At 38.7% G+C, this 20766-nt stretch overlaps 1 protein-coding gene across 1 annotated transcript in view; it reads right to left on the bottom strand.

The window, feature by feature from the left end:
• MCF2 (MCF.2 cell line derived transforming sequence) overlaps positions 1–20766 on the bottom strand; it is a 70440-nt gene that overhangs the window by 28167 nt on the left and 21507 nt on the right. The window contains exons 6-18 of the mRNA XM_046673680.1: positions 19999–20148; positions 18160–18293; positions 17721–17835; positions 14793–14912; positions 12911–13102; positions 11739–11930; positions 10383–10554; positions 8845–8892; positions 5854–5891; positions 3136–3224; positions 1416–1482; positions 597–712; positions 415–484 (exon numbers count right to left, since the gene is read on the bottom strand). Coding sequence (XP_046529636.1) covers positions 415–484; positions 597–712; positions 1416–1482; positions 3136–3224; positions 5854–5891; positions 8845–8892; positions 10383–10554; positions 11739–11930; positions 12911–13102; positions 14793–14912; positions 17721–17835; positions 18160–18293; positions 19999–20148 — 1503 coding nt within the window. The remainder of the gene's footprint in view (positions 1–414; positions 485–596; positions 713–1415; positions 1483–3135; positions 3225–5853; positions 5892–8844; positions 8893–10382; positions 10555–11738; positions 11931–12910; positions 13103–14792; positions 14913–17720; positions 17836–18159; positions 18294–19998; positions 20149–20766) is intronic.

The following is a 20766-nucleotide window of genomic DNA, read 5'->3' as shown; positions in this document are numbered from 1 at the left end:
CTGGATTCTAAGACTTTACACGTATTCGGGGGGAAAACCGAGGCACCTCTTAGGCTAAAAATTAACCAAGCCAAGAATGGTTGTGCTACGATGGTCCCAACTCTCACATCTTCATAGCCAGGATGGTCCTTGGGCTCCTGGGATCACCCAGGGGTCAGTGGTCACAAGCTGAGCCACTGAAGCATTTGAGGCCACAGAATACAATGGCTGTTTACATGCTCTGCATACCCCATTGCATCAGTTTCTGTAACAAAACTTAGTTTAGCATTAAATACTTGCTGGAGTGATGCATCTCCTCCAAAACCAGAAAGACATAAAAACAGTATCTACCTTGTCTCTAAATCTGTTCTTATAAAACGAGCTGATATTCTGGTGGTCCATATTTACATATTTTTAAATAATAATTGAACTAACCCTTTTCAGGAAACAAGGTCCCACTCTTTCTGGAGCATCAACGCAATTTTCCAGACTGCTCATGAAAATGCTGTGAAAATTTCAGAGGAAAAAGATGATATAATTTTATGTGAAATATAATAAATTGGTCAAGAACCCTTTAAATAATATGAAAAAGAAAATTCAACACAGCAGTTACATACTTGTTATGAAATTCATATATTTCTGCCATATTTCCAAAGAGAACATCCTTCTTATTTCTCAGGAGAGGTGGGATAAGATCAAACATGTCTGGATTATCCATCTCCGCTCTATAGCCCTACCCGAAATAAATACATTTATTCATTTAAAAAAAATTCACATTAACATTTGATTGGGCCACCAAAGGTGTGAACACAGCAGAATGTATAGGGGATTATGGGTGAAGCTGTTTCTAATTTTAACATTCAAATCTTCTAGTTCCCAAAGTTCACCATTTTTTTTTCAGAAAGCAGGACAAGGAAGCCAAGGTTTTCCACTCAATGGGGAGAATCAAGTGACAGCTCTGTGGCCTTCAGAGTAGCTTACAGTGTAGGAAACAAAAGAGAAACCAAAAATGAAAGCTTGTATTATAGGTCTTTAACTTCTCCTTAAACTAGCAATAAGTGTTTAGATTTTTTCAGACCAAATTAATATGACATTTGTATCAAATGAATACTTTACTCCTATTTGTAGTTCTTTACATCACAAACTCCAAATAGCACCCTGGGAATAATGATAACAACCTGCTGTATCCCTAAGAGAACAGCTTATCTCTTCTGTAATAAACTCTGAATCCACAACTGTCCCTACTGACGGAGAACCTGAATATGCACATTTAACGAACATGCAGCCTCGGACAATAAGAGAAATACCCGCTGCCTGCCGTGATGTGACAATCCAGGAAGGAGACAGAAAGACAAGAGTGCCCTAAACACTTCCGTAGGAACGTAGCAGGGGAGCATTGGAGGGTGAAGAGGGAAAATACAATTTGAGTCACTTACCAACAAAACAGTAAACAGCTCACGAACATACACCCTCTCGGTCTGGATCAGCTCATTTAGGACGTGGCTAAAATGAAAAGAGACCGTGTTTATCAGTTAGATTATTGCTTCACAATTGCATTGCAATGTTTCAATTATTATCATTATAAATTATCTAAGGAAAAAAATGTTAATGCACAGGGACTCCCAGTGGTTTCGGTTTTATCATCAAAATATAAAATTAATTCTGTGGTTCCTAGAATAAGTACCACCCACAAGACTCTCTAAAATATATTTAAAAGAAAGGGAGCGGAGCTCAGAATTTATTTTTAAATGAAAAAAAAACTCCTTAATTTCTAACTCATTAAGCTTAAGAATCAATTTACTAAAAACTCACAAAAGCTATTCCTAAAAATCTCGAGAATATTTTTTTGGATAGCACAGTTTCTGAGCTCTTTCTCTTTCACTCTCTCGCTCTCAAAAAAAAATGATATGGGCATTTTAGGCATCATTTTTCCTTTTTCCCAGTAATGTTCTGAAATTTTCCAAGACATGAAGTGGATTTATTACACTAGTTTTCCCAAGTATAGATCATCCTTAAGTTTCTGTAGTAATTTTGTTTACTGTCTCTTGAAAATAAAATGTATTTTCCTTTCAGTATGATTTCCAATTAACATCCTGTTTAAAATTCATTTCCTCACTCCCCAATATAAGTAACCCATTTAATTTAATTTCTACCTTTGGCCTCTGTTTTTATTTTTACTTTTTTTTTTGAGGAAGATTAGCCGTGAGTTAACATCTGCTGCAAATCTTCCTCTTTTTGCTGAGGAAGCCTGGCCCTGAGCTAACATCCGTGCCCATCTTCCTCTACTTTATATGTGGGACGCCTGCCACAGCATGGCTTGCCAAGTGGTGCCATGTCCACACCCGGGATCCGAACCAGTGAACCCCAGGCTGCCACTGCACCACCTGCCTGGCCCCTTATTTTTACATTTTTAAGCATTAACATTTAACAATCTTTGAATATATATATCTCTTGTTTGAATATATATATCAACTTGTTCCAAAATACTGGCTACTTTCTCACAACTCTGTGATATAAAATTTAAAAGATGCATATTCTTATGTCTAGAATATTAACACAATATTATTAAAATGAAAAAAACAATTATTGTTAACATCTAAAATTCAAGGTTGGCTTTGCGTGCTCCGCTTCGGCAGCCCAGGGTTCGCCAGTTCAGATCCCGGGTGCAGACCTACACACTGCTTATCAAGCCATGCTGTGGCAGGCGTCCCACATATAAAAAAATAGAGGAAGATGGACACAGAGGTTAGCTCAGGGCCAATCTTCCTCAGCAAAAAGAGGAGGATTGGCAGCGGATGTTACCTCAGAGCTAATCTTCCTCAAAAAATAAAAATAAAAATAAAAAATAGCATTGTATATCTACATCATCCTTTGTAGTTTTTGACAACACTGTCCCATTCACTCTCACCTCTTTTTCAAAAGAGGAGACTAAGATTCTGAAAAGGTCTAGTTACTTTTCAAGTCACATAAATAGAGCACATGTTGGCCAGGCCTAAATCTAGGACTTCTGACCCCTCATCTAGTGCTCTTTTTGTCACACCCAGTAGAACCCTATCCTGTGAACTCAAAATTCCAAGCACATTCGCCTTGAACACTGAATCAGAGACTCCTCCTGGTAGGTGTGTATATGAGTGTATGATAATAAACAAAAGATACTTCTGTAAAACATCCAAGCTATTGTCATTGTTCAAACTGGAAGATTGACCAGAACTTCTCTTCTCCCGACAATCATGCACCACTTCAATCTGAAATGATTACAATAAAAGTTAAATTAGCATCTATGTATGTATAATCCTTCTTCAAAGAAATCTAGCTTAAATTAAGTTTTCTCTAGGTCTTAATTGTAGATAAACTGAAAAACAACACTATGACATAATATTTATTCAGAAATAACTTTGATATGTACTAGTAAAAAAATGATTTGAGTTGCCTAAGAGCACAGATTTAAGATATTAATTAGAATTTATTTTATATATTAAGTAAAGTTCCATTTATTTGGCACTTTGGAGAAATGACGTTAATTCATAAAAATTTGATTGTCCAGATAGCTAAAGATGGAAACCTTTCTAGGAAATATTACATGAATCCTTGAATTCTTTAACCAAGGATACACAACATCATTGACTGACCCTTTTCTTAATGACTCAGTGGCATCCTCATGAACATGAATGATGTGATAAAATCTAATGATAGACTCCAGGGCTAATAAGATGTTCAGAACCGTCTATTGTTTCTCAGAAATGGCTGGAACCTATTAATGTGTATCTGCTCTCTGCCACATGTCAGTTGTTGCTACAAGTGACCTCCCTGATCCTAAACCGCTGCCTTATTTTGCAGACTCTACAGGATTTGGACTGCCCTACTGAGTCCACTGCATGAGATCCGTGAGCGTTCTTTGCTCTTCAGAAGCATCCGAAGTCTATTCCAGGGATCCTGGCTATACTGGACAGCTGAGCTTGCAAAAAGCCTAACCTCCAAGTAAATGTAGCATTTACTATGTAACAACTAGAACCCAAAATGAAGTACAGGATCTATTTCATAGAAGCATTTCCACAAAATGTGACCTACATATTACAAATACATGTGGAAAGAAACAAACATTTATTGACTACTTGCTACACATCGTGCAGGCATGCTCCTAAGTACTTACCGCACATCAGTATATCTAACCCCCACAGCAATTTAGCGAGCTATGGCATATTTATTCCCATTTTACAGATGGTAAAACTGAGGCTCAAAGAGGTTTAGCAACAGGGCCAAGGTCATATAATTAATAAGCGATGAAACAGAGTCAAGCCACCATTATCGTGCTCCCTCTTTGAGTGTGCTTTGCTTTATGTCTTCTCAATGTACCAACTGTTATCATCATATTAATACTATGATTAAGACTTAAAATACTGCATACTCCACTTCTCAGGCAGGTATACACCATTTATTCCTAACGGGTTTCTGAAATACAAGTTTGGAAAGTTCTGCAACATAAACTTATACTTTTAAGTTCATGAGGATTGTCCAAATTGATGTGAATTGGAAGAATATGTGCCCTTTAGAACCGGGTTCAACAGCTACAAATCTCCCCAAGAAAATGTACAGAGCCCCAGCTTGCTATTTGTTTCCTGCTGATATGTAAATGAATAAATACACACAGCAGGACGTTAGGGCAGTCATGAGTGGAAACTCAAATGAGAGACATGTAAGACTATGGAATTTGGCATTCAGACTGTTTCCTTCTTGAAACCAGAAGTTGTGGCTGTACAAAACGATAACCAGGGAGGGTACATCAGTGTAGGCCATCCGCGAGCCCGCTAACAACTGCACAAAACACTCAGAACACTAGCATATGCCGCACATTACTCGAAGCACTTCACAAATATTAGATTATTTTATCTTTACACTAACTCCATGATGAGGGGGTTCTATTATTATCCCCATTTTATAGATAAAGAAATTGAGTTCCAGAGAACTTACCCAAGGTTGTATAGCCAGTAAATGATGGATCTGGAATTAAAAACCAGGCAACGGAGCTCTATAGCCTGTGTCACTATGCTAACTGCCTCTTGGAGATATGTTCTTGTCCTTTGCTACCATCAAGAAAACATAAACAAAGCGTGGAGTGCTGCAGTTATGATGAGGCTACTCTCTGCAGACGCCAGAATATCACGGACAACTGAGATGGAATCTTCCATCTACCAAGAAACGAATAGGGGCCGGCCTGGTGGCACAGCAGTTAAGTCCGCACATTCCGCTTCGGCGGCCTGGGGTTCGCTGGTTCGGATCCCGGGTGCGGACATGGCACCACTTGGCACGCCATGCTGTGGTAGGCACCCCACATATAAAGTAGAGGAAGATGGGCACAGATGTTAGCTCAGGGCCAGTCTTCCTCAGCAAAAAGAGGAGGATTGGCAGCAGTTAGCTCAGGGCTAATCTTCCTCAAAAAAAAGGAAAAAAGTAAAGAAGAAACAAATAGATATCTTTTTTGAGGCCAGAGTATGGTTCATTAGAACCTGTCCTCTGTCAATGCTTCATACATACAAGCCTGGAATCACTTATGAAAGAATCTCCTTTTGTAGAAAGGTGCAACATTTATTTAGATTTACTGAGGTGGGGACTGGGGAAAGAGAAGCTGGAGCTTATATGAGATGTTCTACAGAAATTATTCTGAATTTGAGCCAGGACTTGAGAAACTTCTCATACACCTGGGGACATGCCAGCACTGCAATCAGACCCAACGCAACAGCAGCCTTTCCTTTTAGATTAAATAGGCTCTCATACGCCCAATGTTGGCTTACTGAATTGAAAATATGATTTAAGCCCCCATACTGATTCTGCAGCTATAGCAATAAAGCCAAATTTGAATTAATCAATGATGCTTACTTTTAAGTTGCTCTGATTTTGCCTCCAAGTCTTCTTCCCTGGTAGAGAAATAGGAAAGAAGAATTTCAAACCAGAATTAAAATCAACACTTTTAATAAAAATACATGCGTGTTCATTAAACAGATAATATTCCAACATGTTTGGAATATTGGTATTTTTAAATCACACTATACAAAACAGTTGATTGACTAGACTTATCTATACGATTGCAACTTTTTTTTTTAGCTTTCGGATGTACATTGTAATATACTTCGAATTCGATTTCAACTTCTTATTGAGAGTGATTTTGCTACGTATTCACCCGATCTCTCACTCATCAAACATTCACTTGACTGCCGAGCAAGCAGGAAACTAGGTGTTCACACTCATATAATTATTTGCAGATTTAGCGTTCATTCTGACACATAAGCATTTAATCAGATAGTAGCTCACTGATTAACTGGATCAAAAAGAGTTTTGAAAAGTCTAAATTTAACTAGCATCTAAAATTTATTTGGCATTTACTACATGCCGGGCACGGTTCTAAGCCCTACACATGCATTTTCTGTTTTAATCCTCAAATCAACCCCAAGAGATAGGTGCTACTTCCATCCCCATTTTATAGATGATAAGCAACTGAAGTTAGTATCTTGTCCAAGAAGCAGAGGTAGTATTCAAATCCATATAGTCTACTGTCAGAGTACGTGTTTCCAACCACTCTACCACACATTTCGGAAGCACGTTAAAAGGCTAAAACAAACAAAAAACAACTTCATCAAAATTCCAAGCTTTAATCTTCCTGTCCTTCCTGTCTAATCTTTCTTTTTCTTTCTGTTTAATCTTTCTGTTCTGTTTACAAAGGGTGAGCCCCTATATTATTAAGCCAGGAGTCCAGATGTTCCTACAAAGCCCAGGGCATGGTCCAGTCAAAGACGAGGTCCTTAAGTTTCTAATTCTCAGGGCTGCTGAAGAGGCTGCCACCCACACAAGCTGCGTGGGTCTCTTCTCTCCACGGAGGGAATATACTTTGTATCTTTTCCTCCTAGGCAGGGGCCAGTGCAAGGCACACTCAGGGGAAGTCTGTGCTATCATGTTCTCTAAATTTTATACTTCCCTTTTATTTATTTAAAAATATATTTTATATACAAATTTTCTGTTTACATAGTCATATATATAAATATTAAATCTAAATTAGACTTAGTGGCAATTACCACATAAAGTCAATTTCTTAATAAATACTGATGTCCACCACTTAAAGACATTTGATATACAGAGGGCTGAACTTATTCATAAAGATAACTTAGGGAGCTTCACTAATTATCTTTATAAATTAATTATTTGCAAATACATTAAGAGATGAAAAAGGAATATATACACAACTTACAAAGAACGCACCTTTTTCTGAAAAGCAAGGTAGATGTTCATTCTTTTAACAATGTAAATATATATAAAATTATTGAGTGCCTATACTATATGCCAAGCTCTGTGTTTGGTGCTGAGGATACAAACATGAATTGCACACAGTCCCTGCCCTTACAGAGCTTATGGTCTAGCTAGAGACAGAGAACACAGGCAATTACATTAAATCTGAGAAGAATTAACAAGGGGCTTGTTATCACATAGTGTGAACACCTAATGGAACTGGAGTGCAGGGGAGGAGGAGAGGCAGGAAGGAAAAGCTTACCTGAAGGAAGCGGCCTAGATATAGGAAATCTGATGGAGGGATAGGAGCCAGGAAGGGGAAATGGGAGAGAGAAGGGAATAAATAATGTTCCAGAAGGAGAACAGTATGTGTAAAGTCCAGAAGGCAGGACAACTAGGGGCATTTGAGAAGGGAAAGTGGGGAGACAGGGAGACTGTTGCAGTTGTCAAGGCAATAGCTGGTGTTGGCTTGGAATAAGGAAGTGGCAGTGAGGGATAACAGTGGGGATGGAAAGAAGTGGATTTTTTGGACCGATTAGAGGTGAGGCATGAGTAAGAAAGGGGAGCCAAGGTCCCAGGCTTGGGCAACTGGGGGAATCACAGTGCTAGCCACTGAGATGAGGAACACTGAAAAAGGAGGAGAGTCACAGGAGAAATGCTATCCGTTTGGAGTATGCTGAGTCTGAGTTGCCTATAGGAAATTCCAGGAGGAAAACTGTAAACACAGGTCTGAAGCTTAGGAGAATGATCTAGACAAGAGCTGCAGATTTAGGAGCTCAAACTACATTTTATCCCTCACAGACAATGTTCTTCCATAACTTCCCCCTGTATTAAATATTAGTCCAACAAATATTTTTTACATCGTGCTAGATGCCAGGCACTGTGGCAGGTACAGGATTCTATTTGATGCAAATTAACAAACAAACAAAAACAAAGAATAAAAAGTTCGACTCATTTTATGAAAAAGCAACACTTAACGCTTTGATTTGACCAAATCTTATACATTTGGCTTGGCAATTAAAAAAGTCTTGAAGAATTCTTTGGAACCGATTATTATAATCCCCATTACTCACAGAGCAATCAGGTAAAATGAACAACGTCTATAGCATAAATAACGCTTTAATTTAATTTATACACCATGATGGATAATGGATAAAATCATTTATCCATCCATGTCATTTATTCAGTAGGTTGCCTTCTTCCTCATAAATACACTAGGCAGTCTTAAATTGAAGCAAACACAAGCTACTCCCAACAAACAGTTTTACTGTGGATGACAGAAGAGTCTCTAAAATGAAAGAAAGCTGGATTCATTTTAAGATTACCAACTGTCTTTCTTGTTTTCTTTTTATGAGTGGTCATTTGATGAAAGAGATTGATTTAGAAGTATAGTCTACTTTTTATATAGTCATTTTCCAAGGTAAGTTTAATACTGAGAGCATAATGGATGGTTGTTACGAAAAAAAGGAGAAAGTTAATTGCAGGCAGAATGCAAGAATGAATTGTTGCTGGTTTTAGATACCAAACGGGTTTTTCACATGCAACACAAACTCAGAAAATGTACTGACGAAAAGTAATAAAGATGAGTACCTTTTGAAAAAAGTTTACATGCTTGAAAGAAAGAGTGTCCAACTCCCACTGCAGAAAGAAAGTGGAACGCCAGTAAATGAGAATATCAGAAAGAAAAAACGGAGCAACACAAAAGAAAATGTTCTTTTTAGTGACTAAGGCCTGGCGAGGGTCCGGGGCAGTCTCTTCAAGAACCCTGTTCCTCCATCCAAGGTGCACCACTTTCGAAACCCCTTTAGAAGAGTTGCACTTTCAGAGGACCAGAGAGCAGGAAGCCTTAGTCAGAGAGAAGGGATGGTCTAGTTGATTGAGTTCTTATATCTTATAATTTTTGTTAACTTTGTCTTCACAACAACCCTCTGAAGTCAATAGGTATTATTGTTCCTATTGTACAGACAAGGACACTGAGGCTAGAGAGGTTAAGGGAACTGCCCAAGGTCACACAGCCAGTAAACGGAGCCAGAAATCTAACTGACGGCTGTCTTCCGCTTAGGAATATCAACCTATTCTATTTTTCTTCTCATAGCTGTTGGGTTTTATCCTCTTCTTGGTTTTTTGTTCTTTTTACTCATTTTTATCAGTATCTTCTTAATATTATTCATTTGGCATTGTTTGTAGTTTTATCTGTGAGTACATTTTTATATTTAATAACTATTAACTATATAAGTTTTATCATCTTAGCCTAGTTACCTGCTTTCATCACCTCTTTTTAATCTGATCCATGCTGGGGCTGAACTGGAGTTTTATCCTCATTATGCCTGGTTTAAGCTTTCTCTGAATTTCAAAGCAGCTCCCATACATTAATGAAGTCTGCTTCTCTCAGATCAGAGAGACTGGAGTTAGTCCCATGTTCACCCATTCAACCAACTCAGGGCAGCAAAGGCCAAATGACTCTCCTGGAGGACGCCCCAGAGGCAGCTCGAGGGAAACCTTGGGGCAACACAGTCACCTTACTTCCAGAGTAGTTCAACACCACAGTGAGGCCAATGATTCTATCCCATTGAAACAAGAAAGGAAATGGATATTACACGGTTAAAACTAGTCTACAAAGAATAAAACGAGAAAATAGACTCCGTGACAGTTCATTACTAGCAAAATCATTCCATTTACCTGCATGTATTTGGAGAAAGCAATCCATTCTATTATCTAAGCCCTTCACTAGAAGCTAATGAGAACCAGGTAATAGTTTATCCAGATAAGTAATAAATATGTGTGTGTGCGCACAAGCATGCATGTCTATACCAGTTCCTCCACCTGCTGAAGAAAAGGGTGAGTCTGATGCTGGTAAATGTTCATGCTCACTGCAAGGCTCGCCAATTCAGTCCAGATTTCATCATCCTGTGCTATACCATATTAGTACTATGTTTTACTCTTGTACAGTAATCTCAACCACGATTCCGGCCTTGTGCAATATAATTTAAACATGACCAAAGATGCTTAAATAAAAGTTCAATTTATCAGGATTGAAGAAAGAATTTAGTATGTACATCAAGCAAAACAAAGTAGACGGGAGCAGGAAAAGAAGAGATGATAGAAAAGGCGAATGTAAGATACTTTACCATGTTTAGGTGAAAAAAATGATGCTCTAGATCTTATCAAATTGTCAGAAGCAGGTACCACAAACTGGACAGGCCTCACACGCTTATCTGTCAGGTTCCTAAAACCAGCTTGTTGGTTCTCAAAAATACTTCGAATGTTTTCAAGCTTGAGTTGCACAGTCTGCATTTGAACCTGGAGGTTGCATAAGAATTCTACGAAATAGTTTCTGAAATGAGGTCATTACAAATCCTATTACAGCTCTCAGACTCAGACAGTCAAAAAATTAATTTAGAGTTTAAAATATAACCAGAAGAAATTTAGGAAAGTAATAGAAAACAGATTAATGTATTATCTTCACATGGTTTTAAGACCAGAAGATCTCAACCAAAACAACTTGAAGAAGAAATTTATCAACCAGTCATAAAATAGGTGACTGCAGAAAGTGATTTGCCCCTCCCTTGGCTGGAAGGAATAATGGCTGGAGAAGAAGGCAAGTTTAGCATGAGAAAGCCACCAAGTTAAGCACTGTCCTGGCAGTTTGTTATGTTTGAGCCTTCAGGACATTCTGTAGTTCTCCCTGTTGTAAAAGGCTCCTCAGAGCTGCTGATGGATAATATACTCTTCTGCCCCTTCTTGGTGATTTGGGGCAGTTCCAGTTAAGCTTGTTGCTTCCAGAGAATCACTTGGTTATTGCCATGGCCATGCTGATTTTCTGGGGCATCCCCTAAGACGTGCAGCTAAGCATGGACTTAGACACTGCTCCAAACATACAGTCAACTACACATTTGAGCAGCAAACAGCATCACAAATGTTCTTATCTACAATGTAAAGAGAGTACTTCATGACATCTCCAGCTGAGTGGTACAGAACTAACTCATAGCTCTCCACCCTGCTAACACCAGCTTCTGTCTGATCCTCCTCCCCAGGAAGCCCCAGATGCTTTCTTTATCCCTTCATTCTCAAACTGAGTAGGAAAGCAGGATCTTTGTCCACAGAGCATCTGTTGGTGGTCAGGGCAGCACAAAGGAAAGATGTTTGGAGTAGAGTGCTCTTGACATGGGCCCCTATTCTCCTAGGATAGCTTTCGGCCTTTCTCTAAGGATGCACAAGAAAATGTATGTGAGAGCTCCTGGTATGCGAAGAGCTTGAAAATAATGGAGTCAGAGCTCAAAAAGGGAATTACTCCATTAAACAACAAGCATAAGCCTTTGGGTTCTTTGATGCTTAACAGTGGCACTAATTTCACCCCTAATCCTTAAGAGAACTGGGTAATTACAACCTGACATAAAGTTAGCTGTGAGGGAGTAAAACTCTTACCAACACTACTGCAATTATAGTTTTTTTTAATTTGTGTCTTTGAAAAACAGGCCTCTTACCTTGAGTTCAGGAGATAAAATTACATCAAATTCATACTGTAGAGTTTCAGGATCATAATTTATAAAGGGCACAGCCATTTCAAGAAAATTTTCAATGTCCTGGAGGGCTTTCTGAGCATCTTCTTTAGACTGAAACTTATCTATTTCCTGATTAGCTAGAAGACATTCTCCTTCATCACAGCACTGACGAGCCTGATGAGCAAATCACACGCAGACACACACACAAAACCATGAATGAAGAAAGAAGAACTATGTTCGTCCCTTAAGAGACTGTTTACCAGCCCTGGCTTCTGTGAATCAGAGCTGCTTTCAGAGGTGTTAAAAACTAAAGATATCTGGGTTCTGCCCCCAGAATTTCTGATTCAGTGGCTCTGGGCCGTAAGCCAGGCACTTATATTTTTAGAGAGCTCCACAGGTATTTCTGATGCACTGCCGAGGTTGGGAAGCGCCGCACTCATTTCATAAGAAGGAATTCATTCTGCGGCAGGCGTCTGACTGTTCTCGCAACACTAACACTTCAGCTGCATGCTATTTTCCCCAGATCAATAACAAATATGAAACTCCTAGCAAAATAGCAAGTGTAATATAAATCCGTAGTGATTGCCAAGGACAAGGATAAACGTTTCCTTGCCAGAGAAGGAGATGTGCAGACTAAAATGTTCCTGCTCAGATACGAGGCCTATAAGTGATACTCCAGCTTTACATTCCACTGTCAAGGCCAGCTCTTCTTTTCACTGCCCAGTCAAGAAAGGGGTCAGACCCATAAGCCACGGAGGAATATTTTCCAGTCACCGTTTAATTTTTTATTGCTGTAACTAGGAAATGTGGAATGAGTTTCAGGCTCCAGCAAAACGCCCCCAGAGCTTTTAAAAGTGTTGTGAGTGCAAACTATCATCAGAGCAGAGGCCTCAGCGATGTACCCAAAATAGAAAAGAAGCCATCGCAGCCATGAGCTCAATATGCAGAACAGAGGCCAAAACTCTTACAATCCTAGACCTGCTATGAATACTGCAGACGGAGACAGATTAAATCAGCATAATCTAACTCAGTCCTTCAGACTTCTTACAAATGTCATTCCAAAGCTATACCAGACCCTGATCCTATAACCTCTGAGAAGGACCAAGGAAAAAAATTTATCTTTTTCAGAAACGCGTCATGTTCCATGACACTACCTGCTGTAGGAGTTTATGCATTTTGAAGATCCTACTGAGCTGTATCCGTTTGGCTTTGATCTCATCAACCAAAATATCAGATAGGTAACGAAGCTCGTTGCACCTCTGGCAGATCAAATCAAGCGCATAATGGTGATTTGCTGCAAGTCTGTGTCCATGTAATATCACAAAGCGGGCCTTTGCTAACAGATCCTGATTTTAGGAAAGAAGTAAAACAACAAGCACGTGATCTCTGTTCAAACGGAGGGGAAAGAAGAAAGTAATTGAGAAGCAAATCGCTTGAGCAAGGGAGATATATTGCCAAAAATATGATTTGATGTCACACTTCTGCAGGCTACAAAAAAGCTTAGTTACAGTAATTAGCTACAGCGGTGATGTCATCAGAAGCGCACGCATTTCTGGTAACAAAATCAGGAAATTAACCAGCCCGCCTAGAATGTGGATGAGATTTGCTTCTCCTGGTATGTACGGATTTAGACTAGAACTGCTTACACTAAATGAGGTACACATCAGCCAAATGAAAGCTACTGGATTTCATATCATTTCAGCCTTGGAAATCCTGTTAGAGTTGTCATCTACCTGACTACTTTACATATCTGAAGTGAATGTCACAGGCTTTCCATGTAAAGGGGATCTTAGCAGCCTTGTCTCCAATCTGTCAACTACTGATTCCTGCAGTATGGTGACTGCAGGAGCAGGAGCAGGAACAATATAGTGCCATAGTAGGAGCTCAGGAAATGTTTCTCAAGGGAAAATAAAGAAAACTGAAGGCTCGAATGAAGAAGTCACTAGCCTATCTAGCTAGTGGGAAAACCAAGGTAAAACAGGGAGTTGTTTAATGGGTATAGAGCTCAGTTTTGTAAGACAAAAATGTTCTGGAGATCTGTGGCACAACAATGTGAATATACTTAACACTACTGAACAGTACGCTTAAAAATGGTGTAAGATGGTAAATTTTATGTTATGTCTTTTACCACAATTAAAACTAAAAATTACTGAAAACAAAACAAAACAAAAAATGAAAACAAACAAAACACAAACAAACAGGAAAACTCAAAGACCCCGAGTTTCCAAGCCAGTTCTCCTTCTCTTTCTACTACACCATAGAGTTGTAAATTGCTCCACAATCACAAGGATCTACCAGCATAGTTCCAGAACCGGCCACCATGCCTGCTGCCTCTCAATTTTTGTTTTTACACACTTGTGGTGCACCCATAAATCTATTTGTTTGTTGAGAATACACCTTAAAAACCATGGCCTTGCTCTCACATACAAGACAGGAGAGAAAAGCTAGAGATTGCTAAGTATTAAAGCTATAAGTCCAAGCTTTAAGAACAGCAGAATAATGACAGCTAGCTCTTTTGAGGACTTACTGTATTTCCACATATCCCAGACACTGTGCTAAATGTTTTATCTACGACATCTTCATGAATCCTCCACTAACAGATGAGGACACTGAGGCTTAGAAAATTTAATCAATTTACCCAAGGTCACACAGCTAGTAAGACTAAGTACATCTATCTGTATGAATCTATGTTTGGTTCAACTGCAAATATCAAATGATGGACATTTAAGGAATTACATTCTTGAATGTTTCATTTTCAAGTGCCAGATAGCATTCTTGTAGCCTATCCCTATTGGTGGGCCCGAAATAGTTCACACCATTGTCTCAGAGGCCTCCTGTTACAACTACATGACATATCTGCAGTGTCACTTCAGGCTCACATTGAACAGAACAGAATACAGACCAATACTATTGAACCAATTGCACACATTGCTGCTATGAGAGAATAATCCAAATAAGGAGAAATACTACTGAAAACCATCAAAATGTAACTATAATACTCCACTAATATAGTGAACATCTGAAATGTATGCTTACCTGAGAATTTTCATCTAATTTTTCCAACTTTTTTATTTTTTGTTTTACTTGCGCTATATTCCCTGTTACATCTGCCAGCTCTGCTTGTTGGTTTAATAGAAGTTCAACATCACTCACAAGCTAAAAATAGGAAAAACAAATAAGTCTTAAAAGCATACAAATTAGTAAGCATTTTCGCTTAATAATCAAGCCATTAAACAAGAACATCAATATGGAAAAATTGCATATATTGAAAATATTTTGCTATTTTATTCACAGAAACTGACCTAATCTGTTAAAATTTAACCTCCTGGATATCAGTGTGTACTGATGATTTATATAAGATCACTATGTACATGTGAGTGCCTATATATGCGGACGTGCATGGAAGTATATACACGTGCATACACATGCATATATATTCCCTATCTCTATGGTGAATGGCTCTAGAAACAAAGACCTTTCAGCAGCAATGAGCACACCCAGCACCCAGATCTTGGTCTTTAATATCATTGCCTAGGAAAAGAAACCAGAACTTCTCGGGAAAATGGCTGGTTCCAGGGCTGAGGCAGAGTAGGAATAAGACGAGCTTGGACCATCTCGTTGTGCCAGAAAGTAATGAAGTGATAAAAATAATGTTTGGACATGTCGCAGGGACACAGTAGCCAGTTTGAAACAACAAAGAACAGTAATGAATTATAAACCATTTTAAAAACTAGAAAGCCACAAACCCAATAAATAGATAAACAAATAAATGGGGAGAAGGGAAGGCCCTTGCTTACAGTAGCATGACTATGTGGATTGATAAATGCGGAGGGGACACTAGAGGTGGAAAATCAGCATTTCACAACCATCATGGTAAAGACTGGTTGAAGTAAGAATTATCAATTCTAAACCTATGCCGAACATTTGATAAGGAACAAGATATTTGTATGGCCTTAAATTTTCTCCCCACACATCTGCTACTAGTTACAAGGGGGAAAAAGTAACTACACAGTGGAGAAATTCAACAGCACCCTGACTGGGTGATCAAAACCCACATCAACAATGAGGGGCTGGTGGACTTCATTTACCTCCATATATGCTGCTCTGGGAAAGACACATCACTTAGGTAGTACTCTTGCTGGTCATACACAGATTAATCCAATCATGAGAAAATGTCAGACAAACTCAAAATGAAGAACATTTTATTTTAAAAAGGACTGTATTCTTCAAAAATGTCAGTGTCATAAAAGACAAAGAAAGGCTATGGAAATGTTCTAGATTAAAGGCAGCTAAAGAGACATGACAACTTAATGCCATACCCGACCCTCTAGAATGGATCCCGTACTGGAGGGGAAACAACATAAAGGACATTATGGAGTCAATCTACAAAACTGGAATACCAGTGGTAGATAACACGAAAGTATTGCATTACTGTTAAATGTACTCAATTTGATAACTGTACCGTGATTATGCAAGAGAATATTCCTATTCTCTCTGTATATTCAAGAATATCTCAAGTTTGAGAACATTCAAACTTTTCTGTAAGTCTGAATTTCCAAATAAGTTTTTTTTTTAAGTTCCTAACTATGGAGAACCTATCTGCACGTCACTGTGAGACACAGATCGTGTCAGTTAGACGGCAATCTAAGACAAACGACAATACTGATTAGAGGCAACAACGACTTGATGAAGCAGCAAATAACCAGGGGACAACAATTTAGTATGGATGCAAATTAACATATAAATAGAGACATAATGGGTACGTTCAGGGAAAGCGCTATTTTTGCACGTGTTTGATTGGGGAGGAGGGAGAGACACAAATATCTGGAAGGACCAAGAGTAATTCGACCTTTTCTTACTTCAACGAAGGTTCTATTGAGAGCACGGTGTTTCAAAATCTGTTTAAACCACAGGAGGGAAAGGGCTGGCAGTAACTGAGCCCTGTGTCTAGAATGCAGTGCCCCTCCCAAACCTAATTCTGCTGGAACAAATGAACTACACTCATGGGTAAAAAACAGGCTGGCCACATGCAAGAGAGAAAAGAAGTGAGTTTTCCCTGGATCCTCCAGTAAAGTACCATGAAAGAGACTGTGAGGAGCTCGGGCATGACTGCAAAGAAAAAAAGGACTAAACCTATGTCTCCTGACCACTTATGATGGATTTTCCAGAAGGATCCAACTAGAATACACTTTAACCTTTTAAATAAAGTATAACAAAACATGATTTAATTTTATCCATAGGGCTTTTCATAGAAATAAATTGCTGGATCAAAAAACTTTTATTTTTATTTATTTATTTATTTATTTATTTATTTAGTGAGGAAGATTTGCCCTGAGCTAACATCCATTGCCAATCTTCCTCTTTTTTGCTTTAGGAAGACTGTCCCTGAGCTAACATTTGTGCCAGTCTTCCTCTATTTTTTGTATGTGGGACACCTCCACAGCATGGCTGATGAGTTGAGTAGGTCGGCACCAGGATCCAAACCCACAAACCCGGGCCGCCAAAGTGGAGCACGCAGAACTTTAACCACTCGGCCACAGGGCCAGTTCCCCAAAAAATGTTTTGTTAGATCATATTAAATATAGTCAGCATGGGTCTATGGTATTTTAAACAATCAAGATGGAAGCTGGTATTATTTCTTTGAAAAGCTATCCCATAGTCCGAAAGCATTTTATATCCAAATAAATTTGAATAACAAACATCAGGGTAGACAGCAACTTTGTCCCTGTCATATATGTTAGCACTAAAGTGCTTTTTTGTAGGAAATGAGTAAGCCAAAGAAGTAGCAGTCTTGGCATTTTAGTAGTTGTTTTCTTCATTCAAGGTCAAGTTTCACTCACCATTGCCTCCTTTTCATCTCTCTCTGGGTACAAATGGCATCTTGTGAGACTGTATTTCTGAGGATCACAAGTGAGAAACTCTGGCATAAGGAAAATAAATGCATAGAGGGATGTTTTAACTGACCTCTTGAAAATCCTGCTCAAACTTCCATAGCTGCAGATACTGCTCCATTTTTAGTTGGTGCTTTTCCCAAAATCCATCAAAAGCTGTTTCCATATCGCGTACTTGAGTCAGCAATCTTAACACAGAAAAGATGTAGAATTCCTTAAAAACAACGATTTGTTTTGTAGGGACGTAGATAAACCTAGTCTTGACACTAAGAATTACAGACAAAGTCACAGCCCATGACACTTGCTACAGGCAGAGACCATCAATGTCCACAGTGATGTCCACAACGTCCTCTCCTACAAGCAAACTAATCTCTGTGAGACGAGCCGGGAGGAGGGGCTCAGGTTTCTGGAGGTCCAGGAAACTTTCACACTTAACAGATTGCAGCACAAATGTCTAATTCCCTTTCAAAAGTATAAAGTAAGTAACTCTAAACCAAAAACAGAGTACTCACTTATTAATAGTTTGCCAGTCACCACTTATTTGCTCATGATGATCGAGTCTTGAACTGACAGCTTTTTCAGCGTTTGGCACTTCCAGATTCGTCAGCAGAATTTTTCCTTCTTTGGTTACAGCTGTAATGTCATTCTGTACAAAGGCACAATAGGATCTATCAGTCTGCTAGTAACCTAATCTGAACGACCTGAAGAGAGGGAAGCATATACCTACAGCATGCAGAACAGAAACAGCCGTTCTAGAATGGCCTTTGCTTTCACAACTGAAAAATCAAGGAATACCTCAGTACCACAGAATCCAAAAGCTGAGAGGATCTCCAAGAAGCCTCTGCCTGTTAAATGGATGTTGCAATCACTATTTTTATAAGATCTTTACTGGCAGAAGCATCCCATGTTCCGTTTGCAGCCTCCTTCTCTTACTGATAGAAAGTTCCAATTTATTCTATTGTATTCTGCTAATATTTTTAATGTGCTCCAATAAAGCAGTAATAGCATAATAAAGTTACAAATAATATTTAATGCATATTCAGATAGAGTTAGATGCCTTTCCTACTAATCCCTAATTGTTACCATTCACTACCTGCCGTAAGTATTATGTTATTTCACATTTGGATTAATTAATTCATCATAAAGCATATGCTTCTATTCAGAAGGTCTTAACCTTGGAAGGTGGATTCTTCAGGCATCTAAGAATGATCTATGACTTCCTTCAGGAGATCCAAGGGCCCTCTGAAATTTTAAGCAAAAATTTGGGTGTACATGTATTTTTCTGGAAACAGATTTAATGACACCACCACTAATATGAATAAGAAGATAAACATTAAGAGCTAATACTTATGAAGTGCCAACTATGTGCCAAACACTGTTGTACATACATCACATACTTCATTTAATCCTCATAACAACCCTCCAAGGTATGCATGTGTCATCATCATCATCATCTCGCTCATCGTACATATAAGGGAACTGAAATTCAGAGAAGGCAAGCAAATTACCCAATCACACAGCTTGTGAGGGACAGAGCTTTCTCTCCTTCAACAGAGTTTTGCTTTTGGATTATGATTCAAACTTTCAGCATCTCTCTTCTTCTTAATTTAAAAATGTCACCTCTACCTAAGAGCTAGTATCTGTCAGTGCCCCCAGCATGCCTATCATCATATAAAGGACATGAGCTATACAGGGATGCCTGGTGCTTGTTCGGATCATTCTTAAACCTTTGGGGGAAAGTGAATCTAAAAGTACTTGGTGGTTGTCTGAATTGTGACTCAGGATCCTTCACAACCCAACACTCCAGACAACTGGGTAGGAGAGCAAAATCAACTTGTTTCCTATGGCCTATTGTAGAAACCATCCAGAACTAGTAGTCTGTGGAAAATGAAGCTTGTAATCAATTTAGCAATGTTTGCCTTGGTCACAATGCTAGGATATGGCAGAGTTGGAACACGAAACCAGACCTCCTGACTCATCAAGCTCTCCTTCTCCATTTCACATTGTACCTGTGGTGGACGTTAAAACAGAACACCCGTCTTCCTCTTGATTCTTACTCTAGCTTTCCAAATGAGAGGGCCTTTCCATAAGATAACGAATACCTGGTAACACACATGACTGTGGATTTCTTATTCTGGAGCATTTATAAACTATTCTATTTACAAATAAACTTCTCAAGAGAATGCACCACTTACAAAGAGGACACTTAGATTCAACATATCATATACATATATATATATATATATCTTGTCTCCCTACTCACCAATCGGTGTGCAATGGACACACTGAACACCTTTCTAGAAAAAGAAAGACCATGGAAAACTTTTATTTGTCCACTCTATCAGACATACCTTTAAGAGGTGATACCTTTCAGCACGAATTGCAAGAATTTCTTCTATGGAAGGAATATCATCTGGTAGTTCTGTCTCAGCCAGTTCAGTTCCAAAGGACTGTAACATCTGAGCCATTTCTTTCACTGTGAGGGCAAAATTTTCTATAGCCTGCAAAGAGCCAGTGATTCTTTTAGCTCTATGGAAACTCTGCTAGTGTATCAAGACTTGGATCAGTCACTGTATTTACTTTTATTGAAGTATGACAGCAAACACATACACTAGGAATTCTCCTCTGCTAAGCAAAGTTGGCATTGCCCTTGGCAATCAACTCTAACTTTGCATCTAAGCCCCTAAGAAACTAAAGTGAGGTGAAGAGTCTTCTGGAATGTCTTTTATCCAAATTGCTGTACTTATTTCTCGGATACCAATGAAAATTATCTCTTAAAGATGCCATGTACTGAGTCATTTGTTTTATGCCCTTGAAAAACACAGTGTTTTCCTTATCCTAGCAAACTCTGCAACTATAAAAGGCTTTATACTAACTTTACTTCTGAAGAGAGATGAGAACACCAAAGCCACTTCATATTTATTTATTATCATTTATGAACAAGCATTAGCATTCCAAGCAATGTGACGGACTAAAGTGATGAGGGAACATCTAGTGACAACAATTCATTTCAGGTTCTGTTGCCCTAAAATGTCAAGTAAAGTTTTGTTATTTATTTTGTCTCCAAAATCAATTACTCAGAGAAAGAAGGGCAACACATAGAAACCATACAAACCCTC

This window comes from Equus quagga, chromosome 10, assembly GCF_021613505.1.
Source record: "Equus quagga isolate Etosha38 chromosome 10, UCLA_HA_Equagga_1.0, whole genome shotgun sequence".
NCBI classification, from domain to species: Eukaryota; Metazoa; Chordata; class Mammalia; order Perissodactyla; family Equidae; genus Equus; species Equus quagga.
Note: the sequence above shows the minus strand (reverse complement) of the source record. Positions and strands in the feature narration are given on the sequence as shown.